This window comes from Vipera ursinii (genome assembly GCF_947247035.1).
Source record: "Vipera ursinii genome assembly, chromosome: 3".
Lineage (NCBI taxonomy): Eukaryota > Metazoa > Chordata > Lepidosauria > Squamata > Viperidae > Vipera > Vipera ursinii.
The window spans coordinates 78,880,644-78,902,372 of record NC_139516.1 but is presented as its reverse complement, the minus strand read 5'-3'; the positions used below and the strand labels follow the sequence as shown (position 1 = coordinate 78,902,372).

The 21,729-nt window shown below is 37.3% G+C and overlaps 1 protein-coding gene across 1 annotated transcript in view; it reads right to left on the bottom strand.

Annotated features, from left to right (window-relative positions):
* The window catches only part of SPATA1 (spermatogenesis associated 1), a gene marked incomplete at its 5' end in the record, with an annotated part of 29,729 nt that extends 9,193 nt beyond the window's left edge, over nucleotides 1–20,536 (bottom strand). The window contains 11 exons of the mRNA XM_083358147.1: nucleotides 1,970–2,148; nucleotides 2,374–2,499; nucleotides 3,665–3,788; nucleotides 4,470–4,530; nucleotides 5,017–5,152; nucleotides 6,527–6,748; nucleotides 7,470–7,806; nucleotides 7,899–7,952; nucleotides 9,052–9,169; nucleotides 12,193–12,299; nucleotides 20,486–20,536. Of these exons, the coding sequence (XP_083214273.1) occupies nucleotides 1,970–2,148; nucleotides 2,374–2,499; nucleotides 3,665–3,788; nucleotides 4,470–4,530; nucleotides 5,017–5,152; nucleotides 6,527–6,748; nucleotides 7,470–7,806; nucleotides 7,899–7,952; nucleotides 9,052–9,169; nucleotides 12,193–12,299; nucleotides 20,486–20,536 (1,515 nt within the window). The remainder of the gene's footprint in view (nucleotides 1–1,969; nucleotides 2,149–2,373; nucleotides 2,500–3,664; nucleotides 3,789–4,469; nucleotides 4,531–5,016; nucleotides 5,153–6,526; nucleotides 6,749–7,469; nucleotides 7,807–7,898; nucleotides 7,953–9,051; nucleotides 9,170–12,192; nucleotides 12,300–20,485) is intronic.
* Between the last annotated feature and the right edge of the window lie 1,193 nt (nucleotides 20,537–21,729).

Here is a 21,729-nt window from a genome sequence, read left to right as displayed (position 1 = left end):
CCAGATTGTTGGGGGCAATAAGCTGACTTTGTAATAATGCCGCTTGGGGGGTGTATGAAAGCCCTAATAAGCAGGCATATACATAGAATGAAGGCTATTGCTAAGCTTGTAAGCCGCCCTGAGTCTTCGGAGAAGGGCGGGATATAAATGGAATTAAAATAAAAAATAAAATAAAAAATTCTAAAGCTTGTGTTAAGGCATACAATTCCAACAATTTTAATGCAGGTAATTCCCAAGTCTGTGCAAACCAACTTAAAAGCAACTTTCCTGTTTCTTCTTTCTATTATTCCATTCCTTCATTTCCCTTCTGCCACTCTGGCCTAACTTCTGTCTTCTCTGCTTCCACAAGTACAGCTTCTATCAACTTTTACATGAGCCAATTGTTTCCCTTAGCTAATTAATCATGATTTATTGTTGTTCTCTTATTTATTTGCCACATTCTTATGGTAGTGTTTCCTTTAAAAAATATATTAATAATTACCACATTCTCTAGTGAGTGTGTGCTTAAGATTTCAGTGACTGTTGTGTCGGTGGCCTTAATATTTATTGAAGATATGAATCTTTGTTTTGGCCGAAGTTACACATTCTTTGGCCAATTTTCTCGGATGCAAGATATAACACATGCCTTTGGCAAGAACAACTGATGCCCTTTTTTCTTTTTTTGTTCCTCTCCACGTTTGTTTCCTTTGTCATCATTCTTTTCCCTTGTTTTTGTCTTGTTCTTTGATTTTAAATGTTTTTAACAAATGCAAACTGCCCAGAGTTGTTGGGAGACAAGGGCACATGAAATGAATAAACGAACTATATGAATTATAAATGAACTAATGAACTATAACATGCTAAAAATGATCCTAGCAAAAAATGATCCAGTGACCTTTGAGATGACTCTGCTGCTATTAGTACTTGAAGTCCTCTTAAACAATCCTCCTTTTTCCTAGTTATCATAGTCTAGAAAGATATGTATTAGATACAAGGAGACCACCGTATATTTGACCTACTTAAGTTAAAGCTACAAAAGAGAAACAACAGACATAGATGTTTAAAACTAGTAATCACATTTAAAAAAAAATAAATTTATAACATCATTGTTTTGTGAAACACTGGACACAAACTAATAAAAAAAATTCAGAAAATTCCTCTCACACAGTTTCACTGCAATCTATGCTTATTTTCCTATTGTGATCGAAACAAAACTGAATGAAATTGACATATTTTATCCCTCACTCAGAGAACTTTGCTTCTTTACTAGAGAAACAGTAAAGGAATTACTGTTAATCTTAACTAAAACTTTAGAAAGTTCTACAGTTTGATGAAGATATTGAATCCAACGGTAGGACTGAATAGACACCACAAAGTAAGTTTTCAGTATCCTCCTTAGAGAAATATAAGGCATATAGCTGAATATATGAAATTGTGACTTAGCTGGAAAAAAAACCTTAACAACAGGAGAAAGTTTACTAGGTGGGAAAAAATGATAGAACATTTCTTAAACTTATTAACCAAATTCTCTTGATATTAAAAAATCATGATTCATATGGGAAGTATTTAATTAATTTTAAACTTTATTCTCATGAATTTTATTGTTGAACTAGGAAGAAAAAGATCATAGGTATTATCATGTTATAATAAGAGAATGAGGATTTAAATCATTTTAGCAACTTGTAACACTAATTCAACTCAAGGGAAAAGAACCTGCAAAATATTCTTTTTTGTTCTTGCCAACGGTACTTTCTTTTTATTAATTAGGATCGTGATATATTTATAATAATTTATGTTAAATCTTAATTAGACTATAAATATACTCATTTTATAAGCTGTTTAATTTTTGCATAAATTTTGCTTTCAGCATTTTTCAAATATATTAGCAATCTGTTTAAAACTGCATGATCATTAAGATTCCAAGATTTGCTGTACTGATTGACAAAGCTTAGTTTTTATAGGCAAGGAAAGTTTAAAAAAAGTTAATTACCTTTGAATTGCTGGTTTGTGTTAAATTATTTCTTTTTTTCTTCATATCTCTAGCTTCTAGCTGCCTCAATAATTTTTGGTGGCGTAGTTCTATATTTTCCTGCAATTTATTTAAAGCTTCCTCTGAGAAAAATGTGACTTTCTTCATTTCAAAATATTTTTTTTTCCAGGAATCACGGACTGCAAGATTTAAAAAAAGGATTCCATGCAGTTCAATAGCAGCTCAATAATTTATTCTAAATGAATGTATAGAGATCACAGCTAAAGAATCAGGGAAGTATATATTTGATTCAATAATGAAAAGTTAAAAATATATTTTATAAAACTCAGACTTGGTGCTGGACAGCATTAGTTTTTATAATTGTTGGTCAATGGAAAAATTGGATGTATCAACCTAGAACATACCATGGCATCTCCTGAGCCTGTGCTGTTCAATCAAGTTTTTCACTTTTTTAACCAGTTCCTCTCTAGTGTTTTCCAGATGTCTTCTTTCTATCTTAATAAGTTTCAGCTGCTTATGTAATTCATTGCCTGAGGAAGAAGAAATCCCATACTATCATATATGCAAAAGTTAATAATGAGAACAATTCTGAATAAAATTAAAGTAAAAATGTGTCATACTTCTATTGGTAAACACAGGGTTGATCCACTACAATGAAATAAAATGAAATCAACCAAAGACTGATGTAATGGTTGGTGTGGGGTTGAAAAGATAAATATCTATGTATTTTCATTTGAAGCAATTGTCTGGTATGTGGGATCTACATAAACAGATTACAGTACTCAGCAGATAATATGAAGGAACAATCATGGTGTCCAGACCCCTGTATTCTATCAAGAATTTCTTTCCATGCTTTGAATCATGAATTAAAGGTGGGAAAAAAAATCTATATACTGATTTCTGCAAGAAAAAATGTGGCAGAACACTGGAAAAGGTAAACTTTGTGATGCTATTAGGTTAGATTAAAATTGGAGAATACTGTATGTTGCAATATACATTGCAACAAACTGATGATATCTATCCATAATAGAAGTTTAGTCAAACTCAAATAGGTATGGTTCCTTTACATACAACACATTACACAGCAAGGCAAATTTAGACCTTTGAATTATAGTCTGTAGAACTTAAACAGAAGCTAGCCACAATCTTAAGTGTTCAGTGTAAAGTATAGCTGTCTGAACTGTGGTCAGCATTTGGGGACACAAGGGAAGAATATGTTACAAGTTACTCCTTTTTTATCTATCTATCTATCTATCTATCTATCTATCTATCTATCTATCATCTATCTATCTATCTATCTATCTATCTATCATCTATCTATCTATCTATCTATCTATAAATACACACACATAATTCTTCAGTTTTCTCCTATTTTGTGTCCCTTTCAATTTTTTAACAATAAAAATGTTTAAAAACTAAAAAAATAGGGTTTTTTAGGGTTTTTTTTTGGACTGCACATGTCAGAGGACTGGGAGCTGCAAGAGACGGCTGAAAGAGCTGCATGCGGCTCCGGAGCCGCGGGTTGCAGACCTGTGCTTTAGAGGCTTTTTGATTATGTTTACGAGACATATGAAAACACACCTTGGCTTTCAAGCAAACCTGATCTCCTTCTTCAAAGGCAAGAGAGCAAAATCCCTACAAACCCTGCTGCTGAAACTTTTAACCTCATGAGAGGTCTTGGACAGATTTCCTCACCTTCTGTTGGAAAACCTTTGTGAGGAAGTTGAACTCTATTTACTGAGACAGCCAGAAGAGGTGGAGGAGGAGGAGAAAGATAGTGACTGGGATATGCAGAGTCATTAAGGTTATTCCCATCAGCCTAGGATCAAATAAAAACGTGTCAGTGTTCATTGTTATTTTTAGGATATAAAAATGCTGGGCTTAAAAAATTATACATGTAAAGCTAAAAACTCAAAAAAAGAAGAAAAGAAAAGAAACAAGAAAAGAAACAAGAGGGGACCTTTCTGACAATCCTAACAGAACATGAGTCAAACCATAGGAGACATTAGAAAATAACAAATGCCTGGGGTGTCAAAATGTCTACAGCCAGCCCTGATATCATGTGTAAGTGTGTCTTGAGTTACAGCAAACTTTTACATTTTGAACATCTCTCAAACGTTAAGAGTACCTAATTTATTTTAGATTTTGAATGTAGTCCAAAGCGTTTTAGTTCTAAGCCAACAGGCATAGACTTATTCTGTCCCTTATCTGATACTTTATTATATCTATATTATATACACGTATTATATTATATACGCAGAGAGAGAGAGAGAGACAATACTCACTGCTTGTAATGTATGTCCTACTTTTAAAACATTGCTTTCAAATCAGTTCAGAAACTGGCTAGATATGAAATGATTAATCACAAGAGTTATATGTAATTGCAGCAAATCTTAATTAATCTTAATAGTCAAAATTCATTCAACCCAAGTGACAGAAATGAGTTAACAAACCATTTTAACCAACTCAATTGTGGTGCTAGACTCTTCTGGGAACATACCTGATTATTCTGCACATTACCAGGGTCAGCAGCAGTCTTAGTAATTCCAGGATGTTGTTGGCTAAAGATGAGATCAAAGGAACAGCTACATTAGATAGAAATCTCTGATTAAACCTGTTGGGGCTGAAAGTTGCTTTGATTGAGTTATTAATCTGAAAAATAAGATAGTAAAATCAGACTGGAAGAGACTTTTGGTGACAAACTGGATTAAGAACAAGTATTCCAAGGCTGCACTAACCTCACACACAGGAAATTAAGCTAGATGAACTAGTTTCTCATGCTTAATTATGTTTATCTGAAAACTAATTAAAGAGCTTTTTCCATTATTCAATATATTAGAAGTTCTTAATGTGACTTCAATGACTGACACTGAATACTATCAGCAGAAATAGCATATATATATATATATATATATATATATATATATATATATATATGTATGTATGTGTATATATATATGTATGTGTGTGTGTGTGTGTATCTATATCTATATATCTATATCTATATCTATATCTATATCTATATCTATATCTATATCTATCCTTACCTCCTCTTCTTGGCTGAGTATGTCATGTCTCGGTCTTCCAAGGATTTTGGGATTCCAGAATCAGCAGTAGTAGTACGCTCTCCATTTTCAATTCCTGTTAAATTCCCTCCATTTTCCATATGGAGAGAAACCCCTTCTGCATCAAAGGTCAAAATATAATCTCTCTCTACATGAATGTGTATGCATATATACTTATATATGTCAATTGCCAATAGCCTTAATACAGAGCATAATTGGCTACTTTTTGGTAGTCATCAAAACAAAAATACTTCCAATATTTTTTAATACTTTATTAAACAAGTTTTAAATAAAAACAACAAGAACATTATTACAAAATACTGAAGAGTGTGTCGAATAGAAAAACACCAAAACACCCTATTTTCCAATATTTTGAATAAATGAGAGTTCCCCAAGTTCCACATATTTTCTGAATTTGGAATCTTTTGCAGATATACCGGTAGTTAAGATCTCATCAGATACATGCTATCCACACCTGGATTTGAAAGATCACAAATATACTGTGGTGTTATATGCTCCCTTCCTAATTATATCAATTGTCTTATAGTTCTCTATTACTCTGGAGTCTAGCCTTAGTTTGTTGTAACTTAAACCAGTCAGCTCTGGTTAGATCTAAACCCCAAAATACTGACACCATTTCAATTCAAAACACAAAAATCACAGACTGAAAATTAAATGTAATCATATCTTTGCTCTGTTTTGATACCACTGCAAGCAATTAAACTGGTATTTAAAATTAGAGAGCAAAGTTGGGAAAGAAAGGAAGGGAGGGGGGAGGGAGGGAGGGAGGGAGGAAGGAAGGAAGGAAGGAAGGAAGGAAGGAAGGAAGGAAGGAAGGAAGGAAGGAAGGAAGGCACCTGTGGCTATTTCCAGTCCTCTAAGCAGCGTTGCTTTTGATAAAATGTGGTATTTAACAGGAATTTTACAAGAGAACTATAGTAACTTGTGCAAGACAAAATTCTGAGATAAAGAAGTGTTAAAAACATCCAGAAAAAACATGTAATATGTTTTAATAAAAAGAGTCCAACCCTACAGCACAGAAGGAGGCAACAACCAGGAAATGGGATGCTGGCTGGATCTAAGCTATCAATTTACTATTTCCTGGATAGCATTTTCCTCATTTTTTTATACCACTGTCATCTACAGAATCTATTTTTTCAATTACATCAAGAGCAGAAATTGTCACTTTAATTTTCTAACTTGGTCTCATTTTAAGGTCACCTAAGTATATTTCCAGTAAAGCTATCCTCGTAGAAAACCTAGATCCATTCGTTCAAAGAATTTATTTCGCATCAACAAGTAAAGAAATGTTCTTCCACTTGAAATACCAGTATTTTTTATCATCAGGTCTTAGAAATGCCAGCTTCTTACAAAAAGTGTAAATTAGGACAAGAGCAGAGAAAGTTGTAACTTAATACATTCCTTACACTACTAATTGCAGATACAAATGCAAATAAAACTTATACGCAATACTTCATGCAACAAGGTATACCTTTTGGCTTCTGTGAGATGGGACTTTTTTCATTGTTCTGATCTATCTTTGGAGATGCGACTGTCTTTCTGTATTTTTCATCCTTTCCTGGAATATTATGGCTTTCTGGGGTTGGGCTGAAAGTCTTTTTCTGATACATTTTCACTGGTGCTGATTTCTTTGCAGGGTGCTGTTTTGAGGACGGAACAGATTCTGTTTTGTTGATGTTACAACTGATTTTGCCTTAAAAATGACACAATGATATAGTAATAAACATAAATAGACATAGACAGTGCTGTAAACTTCAGAGTGCTGTACAATGTAACACCAGATCATTTTGATTGTATTACATGAAATCACTTTTTACTTTCCAATATAGAAAGTATATACACATTTATATTTATTTATAATTTAAAGACATGATATTAATAAAATATAAGACAAATCAATTAAATGTCCTATTTTCTAGAATATATGAGAAAGATAAAACAATCAGATCAGATTAACAAATATGTTTACAAATATATGTATATGTTTATTTCTTCTGTCATGTTCGCATCATACACTTAATAATAGACAGACAAAAAAGACTAAAATGCAAGTGAATCTCTGCAAGTAACATGGCAGAGATGTCACACACAGCCATAAATTATTATAAATTATATAAGGCAATCGAAAAGTTCCATTGCTCAATTATTGACATGTTGCTAGAAAATCCTGATACCCCCAAGTTTCCAGGAGCTCATTTTAATCAATTATCTCTGTGCTGTAAATGCAATACTGAAGTGGAATTTTAGGAATTGAAACCAAAGAAAGGAGAACAGGAAATATTGCTGTAGATTTAATAGCAAAACTAGATATAGCTTATTTGAAAAATTACGATAACTCTTCCATTAGTGGAAAAAAAATTACCTTATTTATAATTTGACTTTTATAGGATGCTATTTAAATTCCAAAGTCTCACCTTTCCTTTGTTGTGAACTACTTTTTCTTTGAATACTTTCATTTTTTTGTTGCTCAGAGCTTTGCTTTTTATGTAGAACTGGAAGAGTTTCCTTTTCATTCCATTCACCTAAATCAGCTTTTTCCTGAGTCTGACTAAGATTGTTTTTGAAGGAGCTATCCAACATTGCTGAGTTTTGATAAATAACAGGATTGGGAGAAATTAAACTATGTGGTCTTTCATATGATGCAGATGTAAGCACATATTCTGTATTATTATGGTGTTTCTCTGGAGTGGATGACAAAGATGAATGAATACTTTCTATTCCTGGTAACAAATAAAGTTCTGGATGAAATGCCTGCAATATGAAACATGGTAGAAAATAAACTAAGAACTAAAAAATTTAGCTTTGTTCTTACAATTGAAATAATTATAATATACTGTACATACATACGGAGGAGCAAATGATTTGAGCTTCAGTTCCATCTCTTGTTTTGTTTTCACCTTGGAACATTACAACAAAGGTAATATTATCAAAATGCTTCCAAACATCCCATCACCTTTATTTATAGAAATTGGGCAAAGTTTCAATTTCACATGAATAAAAATACAGTTTTGCATCATTCTCCTGAAGTTCTGTAAAACTCCAAAAATTTACCAGGAACAAGGGTTGGAAGACCCTTTGCAGAAGACATCTTTTCTCCTCCAGTAAATTATGTCCCAAGCATAAAACATTACTTTGTTTTAGATGTCATATTCAAGAGCAAGAACAAAATCATAGCTCATTGTAAAAGATACTTGTATAAGATTTTGTTGGTTTAGAAAGACTTTTTAGCGTTATTCCATTGTTTTATTTATTTTTAATTTTAGTTTTCACATTTTATTTTTCTCAATATGATTGTTTAATGCACTGTTTTATGTAACCTTCATCCCCCCCTTTTTTTAATAAAAAGTATTTCATCAAGCTTGTTAAAAGAAAAAAAAATACTTTGGAAAACTTTAAATCCCAGTATAAGTAGCCTTCAACAAATGTTTGTTTATACTGATTTAATTTCAGAGTTGCTTTTCAAATCTTATGCCGCACTTTCAACATTCTCAAAGGGATGCTTATATTTATAAAAGCCTGATTTGAAATGTATAAAACTAAATGAAACCTGCAGAGGAACTCTAAGGCATGTGTTTTCAGCAAATTATAATTTGCAAATTGGGAGGATACCTTTGGAACCTACAAAATGTCTGTTCCCCACTCTTTTCCCTCCTCTTTGTAAGAGTTTTTCCTATAGGATGCTTAAATAATCTTCCAGCCTCTCTCATGGTACTTATGGAAGTTTTTACTATTGATAGAAAAGCAGGATTTTAAATGAGAACAAACCTTTAGGTCACTTAGGTTTTTCATTTCCTCTGCAGACTAGTTAGAACATCTTAATTGATGAAATGCTCTTGGAGTTATATTATGCAACTTTATAGAATTTTAGTATATAAGTTTTACATACTACGTACATAGATATCATATTATTCGTTTTGTTCTCAAGTGAGATTCTTGATTATATTGTGTATGTTGGCAATCCTATAAGACAATCAGCAAGAAACATGAAATACTTACCACCACAAGTTTCTCTCCAATACATTTTAGAAAGACATACTTATCTACAACTGCTTCTTCACCCAGGTATTCTCCAAGGTTTTCTCTTAATATTTTCAATGTCATATGAGGTGACACCCTAGAACATCAGATGTTATTGCTGCATTTAATATGGTGTGTAAAATAATGCTTATATTGTACAGTATTTAGTTTTAGAGAGGTGGGAATATAAAGGGAATAAAACATACATAGAAGACACCTGAATGTTAGAATTGAGATATTAACCCCTATAATGGAACTGGAACTTTGAGCAGCATTCAAGATTGCCCTGCAATTTAATTAAGTCTTATTCACTTTTATAGAAATAATGAAAAGAAAGTCTAAAATATAAAGTAGGGTAGGTACAATATTCTTTGGATGTGTACCTGTTTGCGAACAGCTATCACTGAGCCTCTTAAGATTAAATTGACACAGTAACGTCTCTGTGGTTTGATATGATAAGATAGAAAGCCAGTTTGGTATAGTGGTTAAAGTGCTGACTTAGAAACCAGGAAACTGTTGAGTTCTAGGCTGCCCTGGGCACAAAGCTGGCTGAGTACACTAACTTTGGGCCATTTTCTCTCTATCACCCAACTCACTTCACAAGGTTGTTGTGGGGAAAATAGAGGCAGAGGTATTAGGTATGCTTGTTGCCTTGAGTTATATATATAAAAAGGCAGGATAAAAAGTATTAATAATAAAAAGCATGAAGCTTTACATTTCATGAATCATGTTTATTGCCATAACCTGAATCAAAAATAAAAAATAAAGTTTTTTGTTTTCTTATAAATTCAGTTAAAAGCTTAAATGTTTCTATTTACAAAACAAGTATAACATGTTTATACATGATAATCTCGTCAAACGTCTACCTATGGATTATTGAACCTTACATTATTTTTCATAGACCTCTATGACTATTGTGGATATATTTTCTAAATATTGATTATAACAAAAGGAAATGGCAGAAGTATGAAATACAACAACTCTTTATTCCCAATGATTCATTCAGGTTATGTGGGAGAGCAGTCATACCATTCGGGAAAGGAGCTCAAGTGGGGAATTAATCTGGATTTTACCAATAGGTAAACTCAAGAGGGCAAGGTCTGACCCTCTCTGAATGGCCTTGAGTCCTCCTCCTGGCTAGAGGGGAATTATGAATAATTGAGATGATGCTGTTAATTTCACTTTTAAATAGCATCAGTGCTAAAATTTCTGGTATTCTCAGTAATTTTGTAAATTACCTTGAACTTTTTTAGTCCCATTTTTTTTCCAGGGACTGCACATGGCAGAGGAAGACTGGAAGCCGCAGGAGACGGCTTAAAGATCCGTGGGTTGCCAACCCGTTAATTAGCAAACTGTTAGAAACTGGTGTCCTTGGTAAGCAACTTGATCTGTCCATAACTTATGCTCCTTTTTCTTTGTGGAAATGTTTAGACTATGTCAGTGCAAAGCAGTTTTAAAAATGGTATATTATAGAGATGGTCATACTGGTTCAAGTGAAATGTAATATTTATTCAATATCAGAACATTCCACCACTATGAAAATATTTCTATCCCTCCAAAAATATTGATGTGCTAAATTCTCTGCATAGGAATTATCAATGCATAAATTACAAAGAAGAAAGCAATAATTCCAAAATAATGCCAAGAAAATAAAGTTTCCCTAGTTACATAAAGCTGTATTATAAATTACATCCTTCCATTTTTTCCCACAAGCAATGACTAAAATGAACAAAGTTTGCTTGCCTTCCATATTTTCCATTCCATTCAAAATTTTATTCTCTATGAAAGAAGATACAAGGTGCATGAATGTTTCCCACATATAGAGAAAAACAATTTGCATGAGAGTTTCAGCAGGGAGATCAAAGTTTCCCTTTTTGCCAGTTTCTTTGCTCATGATTTCAATTTATTTATTTTATTTTATTTTATTTTATTTTATTATTTTATTTTATTATTTTATTTATTTTATTATTTTATTTTATTTTATTTTATTTTATTTTATTTTATTTTATTTTATTTTATTAGATTTATATACCACCCTTTCCTGAAGGACTCAGGGCGGTTTACAGGGTATTTAAAAATCAAACCAATACAAAATACAAAAGTTAAAAAACAATTAAAAAGATTAAATTATCCCTAAAAATAAAAACCCCAGTTAAAAATTCTCAGTCTCGGCCGGAGAGCTCAAAGAGCCAGGTCTTCAGGTCCCGGCGGAATGAACGAAGGTCAGGGGCAGTCCTAAGCTCCACAGGCAGCTGGTTCCAGAGGGCAGGCGCACCCACAGAGAAGGCCCTCCCCCTGGGTTATCCACCGGCAATCTTTTACCAGCGGCACCCTGAGAAGACCCGCCCTGTGTGAGCGCACTGGACGAAGGGAACTTGATGCTGGCAGCAGGTGTTCCCTCAAATATCCCGGACTCAAGCCATTAAGGGCTTTATAGGTCATCACCAGCACCCTGAATCTCACCCGGAGGGCAACCGGAAGCCAATGCAGCTCGCGGAGTAGAGGTGTTACATGGGAGTATCGGGAAACCCCCATCACAACTCGCACGGCCGCATTCTGCACCAGCTGAAGCCTCCGAGTGGTCCTCAAGGACAGCCCCATGTAGAGAGCGTTGCAGTAGTCTAAACGGGAGGTCATGAGCGCATGAGTGACTGTGCGTAGGGCATCTCGGTCCAGGTAGGGTCGCAACTGGCGCACCAGGAGAACCTGGGCAAAAGCCCCCCTGGTCACGGCTCCTATATGGTCTTCAAAATTGAGCCGTGAATCCAGGAGGATGCCCAAGTTGCGAGCCCTATCAAATTATCATAGCAGTTTTTGTTTTTTTCCAAAGAAGTTAGAAGATTCATAGAAATTCCTTATCAAATGTTTAGTCTTTGGAGAGCTATAACTTTTGTGTAGGTATTTTAATCAATTGCTAAATAGTTACAAGAATTGCTAAATATTAAGGCAAGCCTATTTATTTATTTGATTTTTATCCTGCCTTTTTTATACATAACTCAAAGCAGCAAGCATACCTAATACCTCTGCTTCTATTTTCCCCACAACCTTGTGAAGTGGGTTGGGCAGAGAGAGAGTGACTGGCTGTAAGTCACCCATTATTATTATTTTATTGCATCTTACCTTATAAATCCAGCTGAGAAAAATTTGCTAATAACTTCTATAGAAACTGTATTCAACTTGAAATTCCATACTTCTTCAGGAACATAAAATACATGCAGCTCTAAAAGCTAAAAATATGTAAAAAGAAACTGTTTAGCATTTATCATAGCCAATTTTAATAATGGAGATAATATCTGACAATATATGATAATGATTTGTTCTTAAGCAAAATGATGCAAACTATGAAAATGGAATATCATGCTGTAAATGGACATATAATTTTGGAACAATGTTTAAATATTTCTCTCAGCTCAAAACTGCATGCAAAAATGAATAATTTTGACAAGTTGCATATAAAAAGTGAACCTTTTGTAAAACTTGTAAAAAGGGATTAGTTGTAGAAATTGTATACAAAGATATTGGGTGTGTGGAGAGACAGAAACAAATATTTATTTATTTATTTATTTATTTATTTATTTATTTATTTATTTATTTATTTATTTAAATTCCATTTATATTCCGCCCTTCTCCGAAGACTCAGGGCGACTTACAAGCTTAGCAGTATATATAGGTTAGTCAGGTTTGTTTGGATATTCGGTATGGAATTTTTAAAGTAGCTTAGGTGTGTTAATGTGGCGTTTGTGGACCCATTCGTTTTGGGAGGGTGGTGTTTCCATGCTACCAGGTATTGGGTTGACCCATGGTGTTTCCTGGAGTCTAGGATTTCTTTGATTTTAAAATGCTGTTCTCCTTCAACAATAATGGGTGGAGGAGGCGGAGCGACAGTTGGTCTTAAGGGTGAGTGTTGCTCGCGTTTTAGGAGGCTGCAGTGAAAGATCGGGTGGATTTGTCTGAGGGATTTTGGTAGTTTTAATTCCACTGTTACAGGGTTTGTGATTCTAATGAAGGGGAATGGTCCTACATATTTGGGTCCTAGTTTCTTTGATGGCTGCAATAACTTTTAAGTATTTAGTGGATAGGTAAACCATTTTCCCTACAACAAAAGGTTTTAGCTCGACCCTTTTTTTGTCTGCCTGGGTTTTGTATGCTTGTCTAGCCTTGTCTAGTGCCTTCCTAACTACTGGCCACATATTTTGCAACTGTGCGAATCCACTCTTTTAAGGAGGGGATGGCAGGTTCGGTAGGCGACAGTTCTGGCATCGGGTTGAAGCTTTGTCCGGTAGCTACTTGAAATGGCGTGTAGCCCATGCTGGAATGAATAGCGTTGTTGTAGGCGACTTTGGCAAACAGAAGTAGATCTGTCCAGTTTGTCTGTTGGTAATTACTAAAGCATCTAAGATATTGTTCAAGTACTGAGCTTGAATGTTCAGTCCCACCATTCATTTATGGCTGATGACTAGATGACAGCCCCTGGATGGTCCCTAAAAGGGACAGAAACTCCTTCCAGAATTCTGATGTTGGATATGATGCGCTGGGGGCTCCCATGCAAGCGATAGATGTGTTGAACAAACTGCTTTGTTAGTGTCTTTGCCGTGAGGATTTTTGTGCAGGGAATAAAATGTACTTGTTTGGAAAATAGGTCAGTCACGACCCAAATTACTGTGTTTCCATTGCTCTCTGGTAGTTCTACTATAAAATCCATGGAGATTTCCTTCCAGGGTGCTGAGAGGATTGCTACCGGTGTAGCAGTCCAGGCAACCTTCCTTGTAGTCTTTTTGCTGATGCACATGTTGGCCACCAAAACTGCCTCTTAACTAAGTGTAGTGTTTTCATGAGTCCAAAATGGTCTGCCGATTTTGAATCATGGCAGAGTTGCATGAATGTCAACCTTTGTATGTATAGCTTCTCTCCCACCCAGGGTAGCCCATCTGTAATAGTGCACAAATTTTTGTGACTCAGGAGCCATTCATTTGTTTCTAGCACTTTTCTGAATTCGATCCCTGCCTGGCTTGCTAGTGGTTTTTGTAGTCTGGGTGCTCGGGTGGTTACTTGTGCTGCCAGCTGTGTTTTGGGCATGAGTGGTTTTGTTACACTGGGTCAGTTGCTGTTGTATTGAGGCATTCTGGATAGCGCATCTGCCAGAAAGTTCTTCCCCCGGTAGGTATTTTATAGTGAAGTTAAATTGGTGGAAATGTTGCAGCCACTGCGCTTGTTTAGGGGTACGTTTTCTGGGCATTTTCAATGCTTCCAGATTCTTAAGATCAGTCCACACCTGGAAGGGGATTTTATTCCCTTCCAGAAAGTGCCACCAGGTGAGAAGCACCCATCTCACAGCATATGCCTCCTTTTCCCAGACCGCCCACCTTTGCTCAGTTTCGGTTAATTTTCTTGAGGTGTATGCACAAGGTTGTAGGCTCCCTTTATTGTTTTTTGTAGCAATACAACCCCCACTGCTACGTCACTAGCGTCTGCTTGGATTACAAAAGATTTGTTGGTGTCAGGGTGCTGCAGCACGGGTTTGGCAGAGAACAGCCGTTTTAGTCTCTCAAATGCGGCTTGGCATTCTACTGTCCATTTTACCTGTTGGCTGAGTTTAGGTTTGCCTTCCCCTCTGGTTTTTAATAAGTTCGTGATGGGCAAGGCTATTTGGGAAAATGAGGGAATAAATTGGTGATAGAAGTTGGCAAATCCCAGGAAGCTTTGCAATTGCTTTCTTGTGTGGGGTGGTGCCCATTCTAACACCGCCCTGACCTTTTCAGGGTCCATTTCTATGCCCTCGGGAGAGATGCAGTATCCTAGGTAGTCTATTTTCTCTTTGTGAAATTCACACTTAGACGGTTTGGCATAGAGGTGTGCTGCCCGTAATTTGTTTAGGACAGCTCTGACCAATTTTACATGCTCCTCCATAGTTTCTGTGAATATGAGAATATCAGCCAGGTAAACCAACACACTATTGAATAAGTGCTCCCTTAGTACATTGTTTATTAGTTGCATAAACATGGCCGGGGCTCCTTGTAGCCCAAATGGTAGGATCTGGAACTGGGAGCACCCTAGTGGGCAATTGAATGCAGTTTTCCATTCATCTCCTTCCTTAATCCTGATTCGGTAGTACGCCTCCCTGAGGTCTAATTTAGTAAAAAATCTTTCCTTTTGAAAGATGGGACAACATGTCCTTCATGAGGGGAAGTGGGTATAGGTCAGTGATGGCAAACCTTTTAGAGACCGAGTGCCCAAACTGCAACCCAAAACCCACATGTATCGTCAGGTGCTGGGTGGGCGTGTCCCATTGGGTGGGTGGGTCCAATTGGGTGGGTATGGCTGTGGTGGTAACGGCAGACTGGGTGGAACTAAAAAGTTCAATTAATCAATTCCAACTTTACAAGATCTTTTTTCCTGCGAGAAGTTGAAATTGATTGATTGATTGAACCTTCTTTTCTTTACACACAGCAGTGGAGGCCTAAAGCGAAAAGGTTTTATAAAACCCAGCTGAAGGCCTAGGACTGTGGCGACGGCGCACGTGCCCACAGAGAGGGCTCTATGTTCCCCCTGTGGCACGCGTGCCATAGGTTCACCACCACGGGTATAGATTGCTTTCGCTTATGGTGTTCAGAGTCCTATAATCCATGCAGAGACCCATCCTTCTTTTCTCTGAACAAAACAGGAGCCACCATTTTCGGTTTAGCTGGTTGGATGAAACCCCTCTAAATTTTTATCTATGAATTTCTGCATCTCCTTCAGTTCCTTGGGGCTTATAGAATATAGTCTGGGTTTGGGGAGTTTTGCCTCTGATCTGATCTCTATGGCACAGTCCATGGGCTGATGCGGTGGCAACTCGTCTGAACTCTTCTCGCTGAACACTTCAGCCTAGTCCCTGTATTCCTTGGGTATTTCAGGCAGTTCCCTTTCCCCCGTCGCTGTTTTCTCTGTTGGGGTCTCTTGAGAGGGGGGTCGGTTTGGTGTCTTGGTTGATTTCTCCTTTGGGAATCTAAGCTCCAGTCCACCTGTGGATTCCATTTGGCCAGCCACACCATGCCCAGGATTATGGGACATTCCATGCCAGGGGTTACCACAAATGTTACAGTCTCTATGTGGCCCCCCAGGGTGAGTTGGAGTGGTACCATCGCTAGGGTAGCCGGCATGCCCCCTGCTATGGACCCATCTAATTGACCAAATAAAATTGGTGTATGGTTCTGATTAATGAGACAGATCAAAGAACACTGCATGATTGTTTACTCCAAAAAAGTCTATAATAATGAGAATGGAGCATCAACACTCATGGATGGATGCCAGAATCTGAATTCTCCTCCCCTTTACACATTATATCATACAGAATCTCCCTCCCTTAATTACATGTCATGAATCACATTCACCAATTAGTTTAACACACGAAGTTTCACTTCCCTTCTGAAGCACGCTCTTATCTTCTCAAAACATCCGGGTTGAATTCCTCCCGCGCTTTAGGACAGGCAGGGAATTAGCATAGCACATTCCTAAATATAAAGTAACACTGAGAAGGCACACTGAAAAGTTCTTAATTTTTCAACACCTGGACAGATTCAGCTACAGTTTCAACCTAAATCCAAAAGTGCTAGAGAATTCCTGGAAACTTGGCACTGAGACAAATAAGCAATCAATAGACACATAAGATGAACTACATTTATATGCCATTTAATAAATACAACAAAAAGCGAAGGAAAGCGAAGGAAAGAAAAAAGACCAAAACACATCCTCTCCAGGGACCACACTCGGATAAGCAGGGACCAATGGACCAGGGCTTTTCAACATTTTCACCCATTGTACCACTTTTAGGATATGGCAACATCCGAGTACCACCAGTTCCCTAGCAAGGTGTCAAAAACTTGATAACCCCCCTCCCCAAAAAGGAAAAAATTGATTAAGTACAGGTAGTCCTCGACTTACAACAGTTCACTTAGTGACTGTTTGAAGTTACAATGGCACTGAAAAAAGTACCCCCCAAGCCACAGCCAAGCAAGACACCTGTCTGCCTGCCCGGCGGCGCTTTCCTCCTGTCCGAGGTTTTCATTGTTGTGAGCATTTCTGTTGAGGATTGGCAGCGGGGGTGGGGTGGGGCGTGTTTGGTTTTTATTACATCTGCTGGGTGGTTGCAGGAAGTTTTGGTCACTTCACATGACCCTGGGACACTGTGACCATCATAAATATGAATCAGTTGCCAAGCATCTTAATCTAAATCACAAGACCCTGGAGATGCTGCAACATTCCAGCTGATCAACACTTCCTTTGGGCTCAGAGGCGCCAGGTTCAGTGCCAAGCTCCAGCTGGAGCCCGGCGCTGATCCTGGTGCTTTCGCTAAGCCCTGACAGCCCTGCAGCTCCAGCCATCTCTCGCTGTTGTGACTCAGGGCCAGCCTGTGGGTTCGGCAGCCGGCTCAGATGTATCGGATGACTCAGATGAGGGGGAGGAGGAGTGTGTGGGAGACGAACCGGCTGATGATGGCTTGGAGGCTTGGCAGAGCTCCCAGCCGGGGCCCTCTTCTCAGCTGCGTGAGCCCGATAGTGCGGAGGATGATGACCCACAGCTGGCCCTGTTCAAGGACGCCCGACGCAGGAGGCAGTCGAGCAGGACCAAGCAGAGAAAGGCTGCGGGTCTCCTCGGGAGGAGGCAGAGGGAGGCCACGCCCTGAACTCTAAATAAAAGGAGTGTTTGGGGAAGGGCTGGTTGCTGAAAGCAACCCTTCCGCTTGAGGATTCAAGTTCCAGTGTTTTTGTTTCTTGTTCTGTTAATTGAGTAATAAATCTTGGCAGACGCTTTTCAGCCTTGGACGCTCTCCAGTCTCTACTGTTTGAATAGGGGTTTGCCTTATTGCAAAGCCGGTAGTTGGCTGGTTCAGAACACTCGCTCAGGCTTGCGCAATGCTGCCACCGGTTCAGCTCATTCCCCTCCCCTGCTACCACTTTTCTAGGATGGTTGCGTACCACCTGCCAGGTGCCAATGTACCACAGGTGGTACCTGTACCACTGGTTGAAAAGCCCTGCACTGGACAAGCAACCAAACAAAAGTAAAAACCCTTAATCAAGGAGCTATCAAGGAAAAAAACCCACATGCCCACCAAAACTGGCAGGGCAAGCTAGTATAAAGTAAAGGTAAAGGTTCCCCTGCACATGCGTGCTAGTCATTTCCAACTCTAGGAGCCGGTGCTCATCTCCATTTCATTGTGTCCAATATCAGTTTATAATCAAGTGGTGGGATGTATTCATCCATTTCATTGTTGTTTGCAGTTAAATCTTCCATGGAGGCTGTTTTAATAATAGTCAGATTTTCCACCTCCTGAAGAGTTGTATTCAGTGCCAGGTGTTCCCACCCTTATCTTAGTGTCAAGGACAGCTCTGTTATTCAGTGAGCAGTCACAACAAAAAAAGGAAATTTACTTGCTGTACCAGGTTTCGCCACAAGATGTCATCAGTAAAATATAACATGCAATGTAGGAATTTTCTTTTCCTTTTTTTTCAAATTAATATAGAACTTTTGTAGAATTAGTCCAAATTTTTCCTTAATTCACAGCTTAGAGAAAAGATAGGGTAGTGGATTCCCAGCAACAAATAGAAACTTTTTAGTAAATACAGATGAAATTACTTAACTTCTTTACTGAATTAAAGTTCTTTTGTAGCTTTGAGGCTTTAAGATTTGTTCCCAGAGTAGATATTTGCCGTTTTCTCAAAAAATGGGGAAGGAGGTATTCAGGAAAGTCCCACAGGAAGATGGTTAGGGAATGAGAAAGGTAAAAGCTCACCCAGGTCCTCCAGATTGCTTCTTAGTGCTAGGTAGTACTTTGGCTTTCGGCAAGAAGCGGCTTAATGATCGGCCATCTCTATGGCCGGTCTCTTCTTTGGGCCAAAGGAGATGATTCCAGATTCCAGCGGAGGGCTGCCATCCTTCCACGATCGCAGGAAAGTCCTCCTCTCAGTAATCGCCCCTCCAGGGCGATTTTTGACCCTTTCCAGGGTCCTCCAAAAAAGAAAGAAACGGACGGCAGGAAGCAGGCTGTTCCTGCACATCCGGAAGCGCCGTGCATGCAATCCGGAAGCCCTTAGCAACTTTCTTAATGGTATGAAGTTCCACAGGTATAGAGAATAGAAAACTATTAATAATTGACAATTAGTTTATTTTATCCTTCAGGTTTCCCAGGTACAAACTCTGCAAGGCTTTCAACTTCAGAACCACTATCTTTCATGTAGATTCTTACCAGCAATTAAAATGCTGACTTAAAAGCAATGCTTATATACTCCTGAAGGTGTACAAGCAATTAATAATAACTGCTACACTTTGGTATAGCTGAAATTTCAGAATTGTCTCTAGGGCAGACACATGTACATCACACAGTAGTCCAAATGAGACTGGACTGCACCCCATTCCTAATGAAGTGATACCACTGTCATCCAATCAGATGTGATTATATCCCTGTAAAGGAGGTGCAGATCTTCCTGAGATAAATAATTCCTAAATATGCTTTTTGTTGTTTAAGCAAATTATCATCACTGAACTATTTTGGTATCATTCAGAAGATGAGACAGGGAAAGAGACAGAAACACCACTCTTCCATTCGTTCTAAAAATACTGTATGTATTTTCTTTAGACTTGAAACTGGTATCACTAGAAATGTTATTGCCTGTATTTGGGTCCATTATCAGGGATAGGAAATCTGTGGTCAAGTTGTTGATGAACACCAACTCTAAAAATCCATTCACTGATCTTGCTAGCAGAGTATTGCAACTTGTAGATCAATACCTAGCTGTTATTTTTATTGCATAATTCCTTTACTTAAATTAGAAAAACACGAGTTTAACATTGCAGAGAAGCTATTCCTCTTTTTAGTATGCACATTTGTACTATACTTACTGCTACTAGTGCTGGTTCAGACCCAGCAATTTAGGGCAACTGCTCATAGTGCAGTACTACAGAACCTGACACTTATGACATTCTGTTGCTAATATCCTTTTGTCTCTATTTAGTCAAAGAGCACTGGAATCATTCCTGCATGTACCTAGCAACAGGTGCAACCATATTAATTGAATTATTTCTGACTGCAGGACCATGACCCTGTGCTTAAAAGTTTATGGTGCCAAATAAAGGAACAGCTATGAAACCAATTGTTCTTGCAATCTGGAGGGAAGGGAATTATGGTAATCACCTGATTAAAAACTGTAAAATCTTGATCACTGCCTATGTCTGTAATTAGCATAACTAAATACTAATAATAATGTTTTCAAATATTAGTTATTATTATAGTTTAAATTTAACCTATATGTAATTCCATTTTTGAAAGATCTAACAAGTTTCTTTATATATTTGTATTCTTATCAACCAACAACAGAAAATATTGCAGTATAGCATACATAAAATTTATCAATGGTTATTACAATCCATTATTTCTTACCTCTGAAGTGTGTGGTCTGCTTTGATTGGACAGCATATTCCTTGATGTCATTTCTGTATTATGCAGAAGTCTGGAATTGGTTTTTTAATCACATATTGAATTCCATGTATTATTTAACACTATAAAGATAAATCCTATAGGTATTTAAGTTGCAATATTCCATATTTTAGAATAGTTTCCATATCCTGTAAATTTGGATATAACACAGGGATAGCTTCAGGGCAGAAACTTTTGTTTCTTGTTAACTGAAAGGAGCCAAACATTTGCTAATACAGGAGCTGAACCACTCCCTCTGTGTAAGTGAAATCACCTTAGTAACACAATGAAGTACCTAGCCAGGACTGTGCACCTGTGATTTGCTGCAGTAATCCAACTCTGCTTTACTTGTGTTGCTTACATCGTCTGTGTTTCAACAAGTGTTCCATAAGCAGGGCAATGCAATTTAGGGAATAAAAAGCCTTGATCAGAACTCCATATAAATATTTACTCAGTACTATGAAGAATTAAGGGTCTTACTGCTTGTTTTCTGTTCTTTCTCTTCAATAACAGCAGTAATTATATCTGCTTTAATTCAATTGACTAAAATGGACCTTATAGCTCCCTTAAAATGTATACTTGACAAGACAGGAATGAATACCAACCAATCTTAAACACAATATTCTGGTTCATCCAGCAGGCTTGGCTGTATTTGTTTAATACACAACCAAATTCCCAAAGAATCTTACCAGATTTCAGGAATACAATAACAATTAAAATATCATGGTCAGCATCCAAATGCATGCATACATGTATTACTAAAAACATATGCAGTACACCAAAATCATCAACACTCTCTGGAAGGGCTCTCTTTTCAACTTATTTGAGGAAGCAGTTTGGGTAGGAACTAAACTAATTGCTTTATGACAGGACATTCTAATCTAGAGAACTGGTGGCAACTCAAAGTCCACTCTCCCTCATCATATGAAAATGGGAATCTACCAGCTGTTTACCCAGCAAAACTGAATTCATGAGGCCAATTCTAGTGGGCAAATGCAGTCCTGAAAAATAACTTGGTGCTAAGCCCTGGGCCTTAATATAGGTTAAAACCAGCACTTTAAATTGGAAGCCTATGGGGGAAACTAGTGCAGGATTCAAAGTGAAGGTGTAATATATTTTATTGTAGAGTCACCAAACCAATCTTTCCTCTTTTACCATCAAGTAAAACCATTCATTGAAGGAGCAGAACCACTGCAAAAAAGTACCAC